Source organism: Argentina anserina, chromosome 1, assembly GCF_933775445.1.
Source record: "Argentina anserina chromosome 1, drPotAnse1.1, whole genome shotgun sequence".
Taxonomy (NCBI): Eukaryota; Viridiplantae; Streptophyta; class Magnoliopsida; order Rosales; family Rosaceae; genus Argentina; species Argentina anserina.
This window is the reverse complement of record NC_065872.1, coordinates 13,784,171-13,797,586: the sequence shown is the minus strand read 5'-3', so window position 1 is coordinate 13,797,586 and position 13,416 is coordinate 13,784,171. Positions and strand designations below refer to the sequence as shown.

Sequence of the window (13,416 nt, the reverse complement as noted above, 5' to 3'; positions counted from 1 at the left end):
GTATTTCTGTACGTATACATACTATTTAAATGTAAATACAAACTCAGTAAATAAAATTTACTAAATTACCTTTTACAAATTACTTTTTACAATTACTGAAAGTAATTTATATTTACATTTACCGTACGTAAAATTTAATTATATTTACCGTACGTAAGTAAATTACCTAAATACCCTTCTCGAAATCACTATTCACGCCACCGCACGTGGCGGCACGTGAGGTACACGCGCCACCCGCCGGCAGGCCGCGCGTGACGCTCACGCGCCACTCACTGTGGCAGCGCGTGAGGCACACGTGCCGAGCCCACTGCCTCAAACTCCTCCTAAACTAACCCACGCACCCCCACGCGCCGCCTCTAGGCGGCGGTAACCCTCTCTTTCATTCTCCTCCGATTCCTCCACAATTCAATCCAAAATCCACACACAACATCACAACCATTCAAATCGTTTACCTCTTACCTCAAAAAGACGCAGGACCGTCGAGATGACCACCGGAGTCACCTGCGAGTACGACCGAAGTCGAATCGCGTGGAGGATCGGCGAGTAGAGCTCTCCTTCTGTCGTCGATGGCTTCGGAGGCAAGGTGAGGCGAGGGCGAGCTATCATCCGAGGACGTGCATCGCCGGGGTGGAGCTGATGGCGTCGAGTTGCAGGTGAACTGCAGAGCGTCGGTGCGGCGAACGGCGACGAGAGAGGACGCGATCTTCTCGGGGTTTGGCAAGGAGAACCGTGCGAAGCTTTTGTGAGGAGCGGTGTGTGACACGGACCACGGATCGGCGAGATCGACTGTGTGGGAGGAAAGGATCGGGGAGAGAGAGTCGCGAGGGGAGAGAGAGATGAGGGAGGCGGGGGAAAGAGAGAAAGTGGGTTTCCTGAAATGGAAACCCTAAAGACACAATTATCCTATTGATACTAATTTCCAAATCGGAAACTAACTTCCGACGTTAATAACTTTTACGTACGACGTCTGATTCGAACGCGTCACATACTCACGAACTCGTATCGACGAGCTCTACAACTTTCGTGAAGGAAGTTTTCACAAACGGACGACAGAATAAAAGTCGATAATTTCGTTCGAAAACGTAACGTTTTTCTTATTTAACGTTCCGAGAACGTTTCCATTTCCGTTCCGTAAAGTTGCAACCAATCATATTCATTTAAACTGAATTTTCATAACTTTATAGAATTCAAATCAAATCAAATATTGTATTTGAAAATTTAGGGTTATTACAACACAGATTAAAATCAGTGTGAGAACTCATTTTGCTAGTAGTGTAAAATGAAATTTACAACAAAGTTGCATCCAAAGAGTGCTGATTAGATGATTAAGAGTCCAACGCTGTCCCTGTGCTGTTGGAGGCGAACTATTCAGATGAAAACCACTTGGCAAAGTCAACGCTTACGTACATTTTAACCAGTGGCATGGTTTCTTCACTTACATATAGTTTCAAATGAAAGCCACGAACCTATGAGTACGTTTAAATACTGTACTATATATAGGAAAATATTATAAGCATATAAGTCTAATTGCTGTCTAGTTCAATTAACAAGAGGTCTAGTTCAACTAAGTTGTGCCTAAATGCGGTCGTAATTCATTTCCAAAAAAAAAAAATGCGGTCGTAATTAAGCAGCCCATGCCAGAATTGTGTTTTAAAATATATTGGGTGTACCTTATTCATTTTGAAAGTCTTAGAAAGTTACGTTGAGTTTAACTGGTTGGTAAAGGATAAAAATGTTATTGTATAATGGCGTATGACAAGCACAAACGTACTGAGGTAGTTTCACGTGGAAAGACAAAGGACTTAGTTGAAATAGATGATCAAGGAGAATTGAAATTGAAAACAATAACGAAGCATGAAAGAGATACTAGAGATATATCTTAGCAAAAGGCATTAAGAGCTGACTATTTCTTTCGAATATGAAGTTTCCTTCCTGATTCCCCTCTCAAATCTTATATTGGATAAACAACATCAAAGTTGAATCTAGACAAAGTTGTAAACTTCTGAGTTCTGACGTTTAGGTCGTTCAAGGACCTTGTCAATTTCTCTGCAATTTCCCCATCATTTCACTCCCAAAATCTCAATCGAAAGAAACATAATATATAGCTAAAAGGGTCGCCTAGCCTCGTGTGACCGATGTATGTGCTTGTTCATAATTGATGCTTTGATATTATTCAACATGTGACCAATTGGATACTTACAAAGGCCTCCGATCCTTTTGACTATAAATCCTTGTAGTGGATAACTTAGAGTATACGTTAGTGAATGAACTATATCTTGACTTCTCGTTCTTTCTCTATCATGCTATTTTTTCTTGAGCAAAATTAAATTACAGCTAAATAATAATTAGTCCCTCAAATTGGGTACCAATATCTAAAATACGTATCGAATATCATCGATAGTTTTTTAAAAAATGATGGAAATGTCGAAAAACTATCATCGATGGAAACTTCCAAAATTTTATGTGAAAATTGTACTCCTTTCTGACAAAGCCGTTTATTTGTAACTTTGTAATTAGTGCATGTGCATAGAGGGGCCATAATTAGATGAATAGCTAATTGCCTAATTGTAATAGGCAAGATGATCTAAACACTTTTTCTTCATTCTAACCTGTGTCCCAACTTTTTGAAATATCATAATGGTAACTCATGTTTTAACCTAGACCTAACAATAAAATCTCAAGTTGTAAGCTCCGTTACGGAGAATGACAATTGACATATTTTGACTTGCAAATGACTGATTTACCCTATTTATTTCCTAACAAACTTCTTTATGTAAAAAATAAAAATTCTAATTAGAATGCGAAAGAACATTTTCTGAAAACGAATCAACATTAATTTTATGATTTTTATCCGCTATGAAAACTAGTCGACCTTCTCCATTTGACAAGAAAAATCCAAGCCGGCGGAGTTGAAGTTTAGCTCCAATGGATTCTCCGGCAAGAAATTTGCTTCTATAAATCAATACATGAGCCTCCATTACTTACCGGCAAAACATGATGACTCCTTCAATCGCCTCCTTTGTTTCCTTCGTCCTTTTCACCATTCTGCTGATCTCAATCCCAAACCAAACCCAAGGCCGGCCTTGGGCTAAAGCCATTAAAGCAACAGCTTTGGGCCCCCAATTTTAAGGGCCCCTTTAATTATATACACATAATTAAAAAAAATTGGGTCATAAAAGAAAGTTGTGACAGCATTTTTTATGGTAAACGCTATGAAAAAAAAAGAAGGGCCGGACTTCAAAATATCAAAATAAAGAACGAGATTCTAAAATTTAGAGCACCACTTCTCTCACATTTGTAAAATCAAAACTATTTTTTAGGATCCCTTCAGTCTCCTAGATCTTTTCTCATCAGTCTTCGTTATTCATCCAAACATTCCTCTAGGTGAGTTCTCTTGCTTTTTCAAACTTTCTCTTATCTATCATCTAGCTTTCACAGTTTATACTCCCAATCTTAGTGTTAGAAACCTATGTCCTCTTCTGAGTCTTCTCTACCTCAACCACGATCTCTTTATATATCCTCTCAATTTTAGTCTAATTTCAATTTCGTTAGATAATAAAAACTTTAAGAGTTGGGATATTTAATTTGGGTCTGGGTTATTAGAATGTGAAATTGGGGGTTATGGTTTCTATTTATTAATTTTAATTTAGATCACTAGTAATTGTTGACAGTTTTTATCTATGTGAGATTGGAGAGAAATTGTCGTGGTACCCAGTCTCGTTGCTGGATAGCCACGCCAAGTCCCCAAAACAAAAGGTTAGTGCGTGCTTGTGATAGTTTAGGATCTAATTTTTTTTGCGGTATCAATTTAGATCTTGATTTAAGAAAGTAGATCTGAATTGGCTCATTTCATCAAGTATATAGCTTAGCTTGTGAATATGCTTTGCTGATTTATATATGTATACGAAGAAAATTGTGATTATGTTTCAGTTATTGGAGTTTTGGAGCAACTACAAGAGGACCATTGGCTTGGGTGAAGATCAGACTGTGTCTTGGGTAATGTAATGTGTATCGTAACTGTCATTTCTATCTTTCTTGTATGTATCTAGTGCTAATTTTCTTTAGCACCAGTAGAAAAATTTAACAATCTTCTATGTGTGAGACCCCTCTAAGAATGTATTGATCTTTCAAGGATATCAGTAAGTCAATATCTTTATGGACAAAAGATTTTGACAATGTAAGTCAATACAAAACCTTGTTGGTTGAGACAATGTATTACCTGAGCAATTTTACAATATAATACAACAATTACTTGTATTTATATTTGTTGTTATATTACTTTTACTAACAGTTATGATGGAACTACATCTTACATTATGTAGAACAACAATTTGTAAGCACTTTGAAATGAGTAAAGATAGCAGTTATTACATGCTTGGATTGCTTACAAACTTTTGTTAGCCATACTTGTTACTGTTGCATGTGCTAAGAGAAGCTTTTCGAAGTTAAAGTTGATCAAATCTTATCTTCGATCAACTATGTCTCAAGAAAGACTGAATGATTTGGCTATGTTATCGATTGAAAAGGAGTTGGCGGAAAAGCTTGAGTGTTCGTGCTTAATTGACACTTTTGCTTCTAAAAATGCAAGAATGACAATTTTTGAGTAGAAATGTACTGATATTTGTAACTTTTATATTTTTGTTTCAAACATTATAGCATTTTATTATTATTAAAAGTTTTATTGCTATGTTTTGTTGTTTCAAAAAATTTATTGTTTCAATTTTTTTGACAAGATACCCTAATTTTTCTCGTCGCTTCAAGCCCCGGAAATCTCCGGACCGGCCCTGACGAAACCCAAGCAGGCAAGCCCCACGTCATCAATTTCCAATCCCCGAACCTCTACTCCGAAGGCCTCACCTACTAGTCTACTACCCCTCCGCCCATCACTTCATCGCCGGCGCCATGCGCTACCGCACCATCTACTTCGTCTCCGACGCCAGCGTCGTTGACCTTCTCATCTCCGACCTCGCCCTCCCCGAAAACGTCACCTCTCCTTTCTTCTTTCATAAACTTCATCACCACAATTTCTGTTCTTTATCTTCTCAACTCAAGAATGCAGATGAAGGGGGAGATCAATGGGTACCCAAAATAAGGTGAATTGGGAGGTCGAAGGTGAAAAAGATAACTACTAAAAGAAAGCTCAAGCCAATTCATCTTGTTGGAACCTACACCAGAAGAAAACGTACGACATTTCGAAGAAATTATTCATGTTCTTGACGAAGAATCTACAAGGCAAAATAGCAAGGAAAATAAAAGGATTTCCAAGCCATTTGGTGTTCTTGAATAAAGATTAGGCAAAGATAACTGAAGTCTCCATTAGACCCTGGCCAGATGCTAAAGGGAAAGTAAATTTCAAGCAAAATCTGGAAAGCCAGGAAGAACATGAAAACAAAAAAGAGTGGAGTGAGATACAAAATAATTCTGAGAGGTTTGTGACCAGAAAACAAATATGAGGAAGCTGAATTACTCATATACCCTCCAATATACCAACTCCGTAACAGAGCATACTGATGGAGGCACTAATGTTAGGTACCGTTCTGATGTTTGTGAAACATGAGATATGGAAGTTTAGAATGAGGAAAATTTGAGATACTGTTTGGACCATTTTTCTATTGTAATATACCATATATAGAGTGAGGCCTCCGAGGGTTTCAGCTAAGTGCGTTAGAGGAAAGACTAGGGTTGTCTGTGCTTGCGGTGGTAAACTATTCTACTGCGGCTAGGTTTGTAAAAGTATATGCATATTCATTTAATATCACAATATTTTGTGGAATAGCAAGGTCTACAAATTGAACGTACATCGAACTTTTAAAGCATTGGTAAGCTTTTGTTAAGTGTAAAGCTCGATCTGTTGGAGACATCATATATATTCTTCACCAGTTTTAAATGTTATTTTGGTCGTTAGGATTTCATTCTCTGTGAAGTAATACATGAAAATGAAATAATGAAGTCGTTCGATATCTTCATATTATTCTGGCTGTTAGAACTTCAATTCATTCTTAATTAATCTCATCATTCTTCGGCCACGTACGTACTATCATTTATGTACGTAGTAATCAAAGTTATACTATTAATCATGTACACAAGAGAAACTAAGATATTCTAATCAAGTTTTAAACGTCTACGCCTAGAGGCGGCCTAGTGTTTGATGGCTTTAAAACGATTGCGATAATGTACAACTACGTTGTATACATTAATTAACGAGTTCATCGTGTTAATTAATTTAACCGGAAACAATTAATTGATTTTTTTATGTAAAATAAAACTAAGCAAAAAAGAAAGAAAGAGGAATTAAGAGACTTAATTAGAGACATGAACCAAACCAATCCATGCATGAAGCCAGATGACGAAATAGCACAGAGACAAGATGACAAATACAATGTGATAACCGGCCATGATCAGGCTTAACCATGAGCTAGCTAAGCTTGAACGATGTTCTGGGATCAAATGTTTAATATCACATTTTACGTCATAGTTCGCAATAACGATTTCGCATGCTAATGAACAACGGCATGTTTCGTTTTCAAAATTTCCATCTCACTTTGATCTTTCATTTAATTTGTATTTTCTGGTTGAACTTACCAATGCGGTACTGTCCTCGGTAAATATTTTATCACTTAAGTAACTTTTAGGTTAATTCACAGTTTGGATTATCATGAGATCGATGTGAGACTCTGAGACTTGAGTAGAAGCAGCCATCAGAATTCCCCACCACAACCGTCCTCACTTATCAGACTGATCATATATTATTAGCTCACACCCCACTCGGGTCCCCAATCCACACAAGTCCCATCTCTGCAAGTGCCATTACCATAAACGCAAAGCTAATCCGACGTCTTCATGGTGACGTCAGCAACTTGCCCAATTCGCAACTGCCGCGTGGCAAAGTTGATGGAACTATTAAGGAGAAGAACCTACATAGCTTGCCTCCAGGAAACTGTATATGAAAGTGCAGTGGCTCAAGTAAACAATTCGTATATATAAGTAAGCCAAGCTCAGCTAACAAATATAGCAGTGTCTTTCAATTGACTCTACCATAAATTTCAGCCACTCTTTGTATACCAGTTCTTCTTGGGGGTCATGGACTCAAACCCTAGCCGGTTGAACTGCGGTCAATTTGGAGAGAATCAGCTGGATCCGAATTTCATGAGTTTCGATGAGTTATCGGAATTTCTCATGCTCGATTATAGGGTTGATGATCATCAGGATTTGTCGTCGCTGAGCATGATATCGCCGGAAACTTTTCATGGTAGTGCTGCTGGTGGTGGTTCAAGTAGCGCAACATCAAGAATCTCCAGCACTAATAGGCAAGTGGAATACATACCTTTCCAATTTTTAATTTTACTTTAATTAAGATTGAGCATACGTGAAAGTTTTAAATACTTACATGAATGATTGATATGTTTCTGTTTGTGCAGAAATGCGGCTGCAGTGAAGAATAGTAAGATGGAGTTTAAGAGTGAAGGGGGTCATGGCCATAGGGTTGCGTTTAAAACGAAATCGGAGCTGGAGATCATGGATGATGGATTCAAGTGGAGGAAGTACGGCAAGAAGTCGGTGAAGAACAGCCCATATCCCAGGTAATCAATCTACCGCATAAAAAGTACTGAGAAGATCAAGCTTAATTTTCCTTTTTTCAATTAGTAATTAATGATATGTTTATTACAAAGGCCATCTAGCGACTGCGAAGTAAACTCTAAAATTGATCACTAGCTAGCTGCAGCTAGCAAGTACTAACTCGACGAACTAGTGTTTCTGAGAGAAAAGAGAGAGGGTACGCTACCATTGACCTGCCACAGGTACATCAATGATCAACAACGCAAGAAAACGTAGGTAATCACAAAGTCGTGTCTAGTCAAGCTTGTTGCTTTACTATTAATCCCAACCTATCTGTACACTGATCGACTGATCGATGATATGCAACTTGTGGCTTGTTTTAATTTGGTTTGAGACTCGTGATCTCTCTTCACCTCCAAAACATCTTCCCCAATGGGTAGGGACGACCACGTATATTCTTCATATCAGATCATACTCGATCAAGTTGGCGTGCGCACTAGTTAGCAGCTAGCTGCATTTCTCAATCATCATAGAAAAACTTATTGTTTATCGATGTCTTTGTCGAAGGTATTTGCATGTTGTTGTTTCTTTAGATTAAATGTATGTTTCTGCTAAATTAAAGGCATTGACCTAAATGAGTATATACTAAATTTCACAATCTTGACATGCATTCTTATAAGGGTCTCAGTTTTCATGAAACTAGAAGGATAGGATTATCTGACCATATATAGGCTAGGATTCTCTTGCAGATAGAATGTTTATGATTTGTTGGAGTCCGTACGTACGTGGTCTACTTAATTATAGCTAGATGATCAAGTACATGATTTATATGAGCCCTAAGTATATTTGTTTCAAGGATTGATAATAAACTTTCGGATATATTATTAGACTGCGTTACGGAAATGTAGATTTAATGGCTTGCTTAAAATAGACCCCGTCGTAGTGATGTAACAAATTGCTCTAAATATATGTATGCATGCATAATGCTAGCTTAATTAACTAAGAATGAGATTTGCTTGCATGTGTTAACTTTACCATTCGTGATCCAGGAGGCATCTGCAGTACTCCGGAGAAACTAGAACCTAATTAATTCATATACGTGAGGTTTTATTTCCATAGTGCTTAATTTTACTTCTACTTGGGGTCATGCCCGGTCATCACTAGCCAAAGTCCTCCACGCACTTATACATAAAAATGAAAATTAACACAGTTTAATATGAATTAGCTAGTTCTTTAGTGTGAGCTCTTATTATGTAAATTTAGCTATTGATATATATGATGCTATTACACTAAAAATGTACTCTAACCTAATATAATACTTACCTGTTTAAGCACTTAATTATTTCACATTTCGTATCAGGAATTACTACAAGTGCTCAAGTGTAGGCTGCGATGTAAAGAAGAGAGTAGAGAGGGACAGAGAAGACTCGAGCTATGTGATTACCACATACGAGGGAATGCACAATCATGATACCCCCAATTGTGTGCAGCTGCATTTCAATCCTGCATCATTAGTACTGGATGTGGATTCCAACAACATTTGGACTACTTTACGAGCTTCTTTGCAATCTTCTGCTTCTTCATAGATCCCATCTATTATCTACTAGGATATTTCATAAGACAACCAAAAATTATGTACAGTAATATATATGGCATTGCTTTTCTTATGCGACTGGCCGGCCACCTGATGATAACTTTTCCCGGCCTGTGTGTCCTGCATCACACTGATCAAAGAGATTTATTGCTAGACCAAGTATATAAGAGAGTAACAAATTGACTTCCATTTTGTAGAGAGAGTATCAAATCAAAAGTGAATTCATACTATCAGAAATTTAGAGCTAATTACTGGTCGATGATGATCAAATTAAAGGATATTATACGTATATATGAACTAAATTATAATAAGAACTTAAAGTATACCATAATGAATTACTGGATCAATGCAAGCTTAATTCACATACAAGCTAAACATATACTTCTCAAAGTCTTTATGAACAGGCAGCTATAATACCCATTGTACGTCGAGCAACAAAGCTCACAACAAAGCTTAATTGTCTTTCTCGTGGCGGTAACAGAACAACAGGGAAAGACCGATCACTACCGTAGACAAGCCTTTGAATTCCTAGGACGATTTAAGAAGAGAAACTACGTACTTATCTTCAGGAGAGTTAAGGGTCTCTGAAGGCGGCTGATGATCAGTATGAGCCAGCTAGCATGCGCGCACATTAATGACCATAACAGGCATGGTGAAAGGGATACTATACTAATTTGGAATTAAACTTCCTATCACTCCTAATTGTAAAAAGAAATAATTTAATTAATTAATTAATGATTTCTTACTTCACTCCCAATTAATCACTGAACACATATTGACATAAAGATCTAATGGTGGGGTCATCTTCTCAACCTTCAAATGATCGATTAATTATTTAGTAAAACATACGTAATGATCGATCTTACTTAGCCAGGGCTTCAGCTTTGACATACGGCTTAATTACCAACCCAACACATAGATGATCGACAGATATCGACCTTACTCAATTTGATTATTTGAATATGATTCAACAGCTGTGTGGATTGCTGTATACTTATAGGATTAGGATCCTCTCCATAGCTGAAGTTTATCCTTAGTTGTCCTCAGCTTTCGATCATAACCGTTCACTCGAAATCTAAAGGCTATTGTGATGACAACTCAGCAAAAGTCAAGAAATCTCCACTGATGGCTCAGAGAGATTCAGCTACTGATAGATCTATCAGCAATTGATATTAAAAAAACAAAAAGGTAGATATATAGATGAGAACAAAACAAGAATCTCTATCTATTAATCCTATATTGTTTTAGAGAAACAAAAAGGGAATTAATAGAGGGAAATAATCCAAACAAATTAACAAAAAGCAGGAGTCTTTAACTTCAGGTTAAACCCAGCTATCATCTTTGTTATGGAAATGGAGAAAGATCCAAGTGGTATTTCCCTCAAGTTACAAAGAAATGCAGATGGAGGCATGGAGCAGTAGTGCAATATATAATAGTAGTTGGTAAAACTTGCAAGTTTCATGTGGTAATGAGATTAAATCGAGAAAATATATTTGACGTGATTCATTTTCACGGAAGAGAAAAGAATGAGGGTCGTCAACGATGAGATGAACACGTTTCGTTAGAAGTGGAGATTTTAGTGAGCTTAAATAATTTTTACTGGGAATATAATGACTTTTGCTGAGGTGTCATCATAATAACCTTTGGATATCGTGTGAACGGTTGTGATTGAAAACTGAGGACAACTAAGGACGAACTTCAGCTGAGGAGAGGATCCTAATCCATACTTATAGCCGCCCCCAGCTGCAATATACAAGCATCGATCGGTGTTTCCACAATAATAAGAAACAAAATTACAAAGTTAATACCTAGTCTCCTAGAGTATCTTTAATTCTTTGGTTTCTTATATGTATATGTGACTCCCCAGGCCACTTGCCTATCAAAACAAACATGGTTTAATCCCTGGTCCCAGATAAACACCCCACCAGCGCTAGTACGTATCAAAAAAGTTAAAGCAGAGGAATCATTCGTCATTATATATCATGCAATCATTCAGACGTGACGCTACTGAAGAACATTCAAGGCATGCCCTCCGGTCCGGAGGCCGGACGGTGTACATCGTTGAAGATGATCCTGCGAGAATCCTAACCTAACCTAGCCCTAGCCCTAGCCCTAATTGCACTGTTGGCACTAACCTTATCTGACTATATAATGAATCGTTCTCATGCTTGTATCGAACCGTCAATGATACTCAACATACGTTGACACTCAATATTGTACCGTCTGATATAATCAAATCGACTGGAGGTTATAGATGCATATATTGATATGTTTATATGCATGAAGCATTCAAGTAAAGGATGATATGGACATGGTAAATATAATCTGCAGTCAATTAATTAAGAACATGCAGCGCGCGTCAAATCTCCGGGAATATCTTCAACTGAAGCAAGTATTTAATCATATAGGATAATCGATCAGACTATTACTGGGTCAAGTACGTACATTGTTAACAATTTCAACCAGGCTGGAATATGATGAAGATCTAGCTACCATTATCGATCAATCTGCCTTTCAGTATTGTACGTGTTTCGTAAGCTTGAAAATGGGGATTATGCCGGAAGGAAAAACACGATTATCATTAGTGGCTTGCATTGGAGTTCCTATCGTTGTGAAACAGAAAAATGACATGTCAATGACGGTTAATACTGATGAAAGTTACAGCCCCCACTGGAACAAAACAAAATGTTCTAATTGTAATAAATATGATGGTCTTGATTGAATATGGCGACTTGGCACTACAAAAGATACGAGTAAAAGCCACAAATGCAAAAGTCACAAAAATATGGATATGTGGTTTTTAGTGGTGTGGTCATTACAAAAAATGTCACAAATTTCAAACAAATGTGGCAATTTGATTATTATAACAATTTAATTGTCACATTTACATGAAATTTGTGGCATTTTTTACAATTGCCACATGGGTAACACTCACATGTTAGCCACATATAAATGTGTTTATTGCCAACTTTTTTTTGTAGTGTGGCTACAAAGTCGATCAACGGTAACCTTATATAATAATATAAATGTGTGGATTGTTCGAGGATGAACGAAATGAGAATAACAACAACGTAATGGAACATAACATAACTTTTTATTGATTGATAATAGAGCCTATATATAGACATTACATACAGAGTATCCCAAAAAATCAGAGATTCATATATTTTACATAAAACATAATCTACTCCAATAAGGAAACCTAAATAGGCTAAGACACACAAAAATAAAATAATAATTCTCCCGGAACACTCCCCCTTGTGTCACATGTCAAGGTTGCATGGTGCACATAACATTGTCTCGGTAAAAACCATGTCAAGCAAAATAAAAACCTCTTTGGTGAAAAACAAAAGCTTGAATAAAGGGAAAAAGAGCACAACACACCATCTACATTTGATAGTATCATGTGAGGTAGACTCCCCCTGAAGTCTACGAAACAACTCCCCTTGATTAGTGTCATAATCATGGAGTACAAAGAACAACGTATACAACGTTCATTACATGCTTCTCAAATGTAGTCTTAGGCTAATAATTAATTATTAATCTAGTCATACATCCATAGATCATACATGTTATACTTAGCCAAATTTAGATCTTAGAAAACAAGATTGCATAACAACTTAAAACAAGATTTTGTAATAAAAATCAGATTCTCGGGTAGAAAGACATTTACTCACTTAAACAGACATAACTTCTTCATCACAATAGGTATTAGTGAACCGTAAAATGTTTTGGAAAGAAGACACGTGTCGCTTTCCAGTGACATAAAGTTCACAACCTAATTCGACCAGAGAAGTTCACAATGCTCTGTCAAAGTTAACTGCCTTGCAAATTCCTGGACAGAACTGTCATACTTTGCTAAAACGGTCATAACTCACCCAATACGATAGCTATGAATAAATAGTTAGTGTCTCTGAAAAGTAGACACATAGACATTTCCAAAGGTACCAAACTCACCATATTGCATTGAATGAGCTATCATGTAGGTCTCGTTGAAGTTGACCTACGAAACTGGACATATTATGATTTGTCGCATTTAATGTATCTTTCAGAAAAGAATGGGGGAATGGACCAATAAAGGACTAATTATGGTCCGAGATAGAACCGTACGCATCCTTTACGTTGCCAGTGTCAACTTCTACACCAAGACATACGTTGATATTACTGGAGCTGCTGACAACATTGGTGTGGATATAATTTTTGATGGTGCACTACGTGTAGAATTAAACCCATGTCAAAAGAACAATTCAACTTCAATGACGATC

The 13,416-nt window shown here is 37.1% G+C and overlaps 1 protein-coding gene across 1 annotated transcript; it reads left to right on the top strand.

Annotated features, from left to right (window-relative positions):
• The first annotated feature begins 6,980 nt into the window (after positions 1–6,980).
• LOC126785612 (probable WRKY transcription factor 51) lies at positions 6,981–9,225 on the top strand. The gene is made up of 3 exons (XM_050511251.1): positions 6,981–7,307; positions 7,419–7,580; positions 8,918–9,225. Exons 1-3 carry the CDS (start codon positions 7,081–7,083, stop codon positions 9,141–9,143), a joined length of 615 nt encoding a protein of 204 aa, XP_050367208.1. The 5' UTR covers positions 6,981–7,080; the 3' UTR covers positions 9,144–9,225.
• Positions 9,226–13,416: the final 4,191 nt, after the last annotated feature.

Coding starts and splice junctions, on each gene's coding strand:
- LOC126785612 (XM_050511251.1), top strand. CDS start 7,081: ATGGACTCAAACCCTAGCCGGTTGAACTGCGGTCAATTTGGAGAGAAT. Junction 7,308..7,418: donor AGAATCTCCAGCACTAATAG/GCAAGTGGAATA, acceptor CTGTTTGTGCAG/AAATGCGGCTGCAGTGAAGA. Junction 7,581..8,917: donor AAGAACAGCCCATATCCCAG/GTAATCAATCTA, acceptor ATTTCGTATCAG/GAATTACTACAAGTGCTCAA.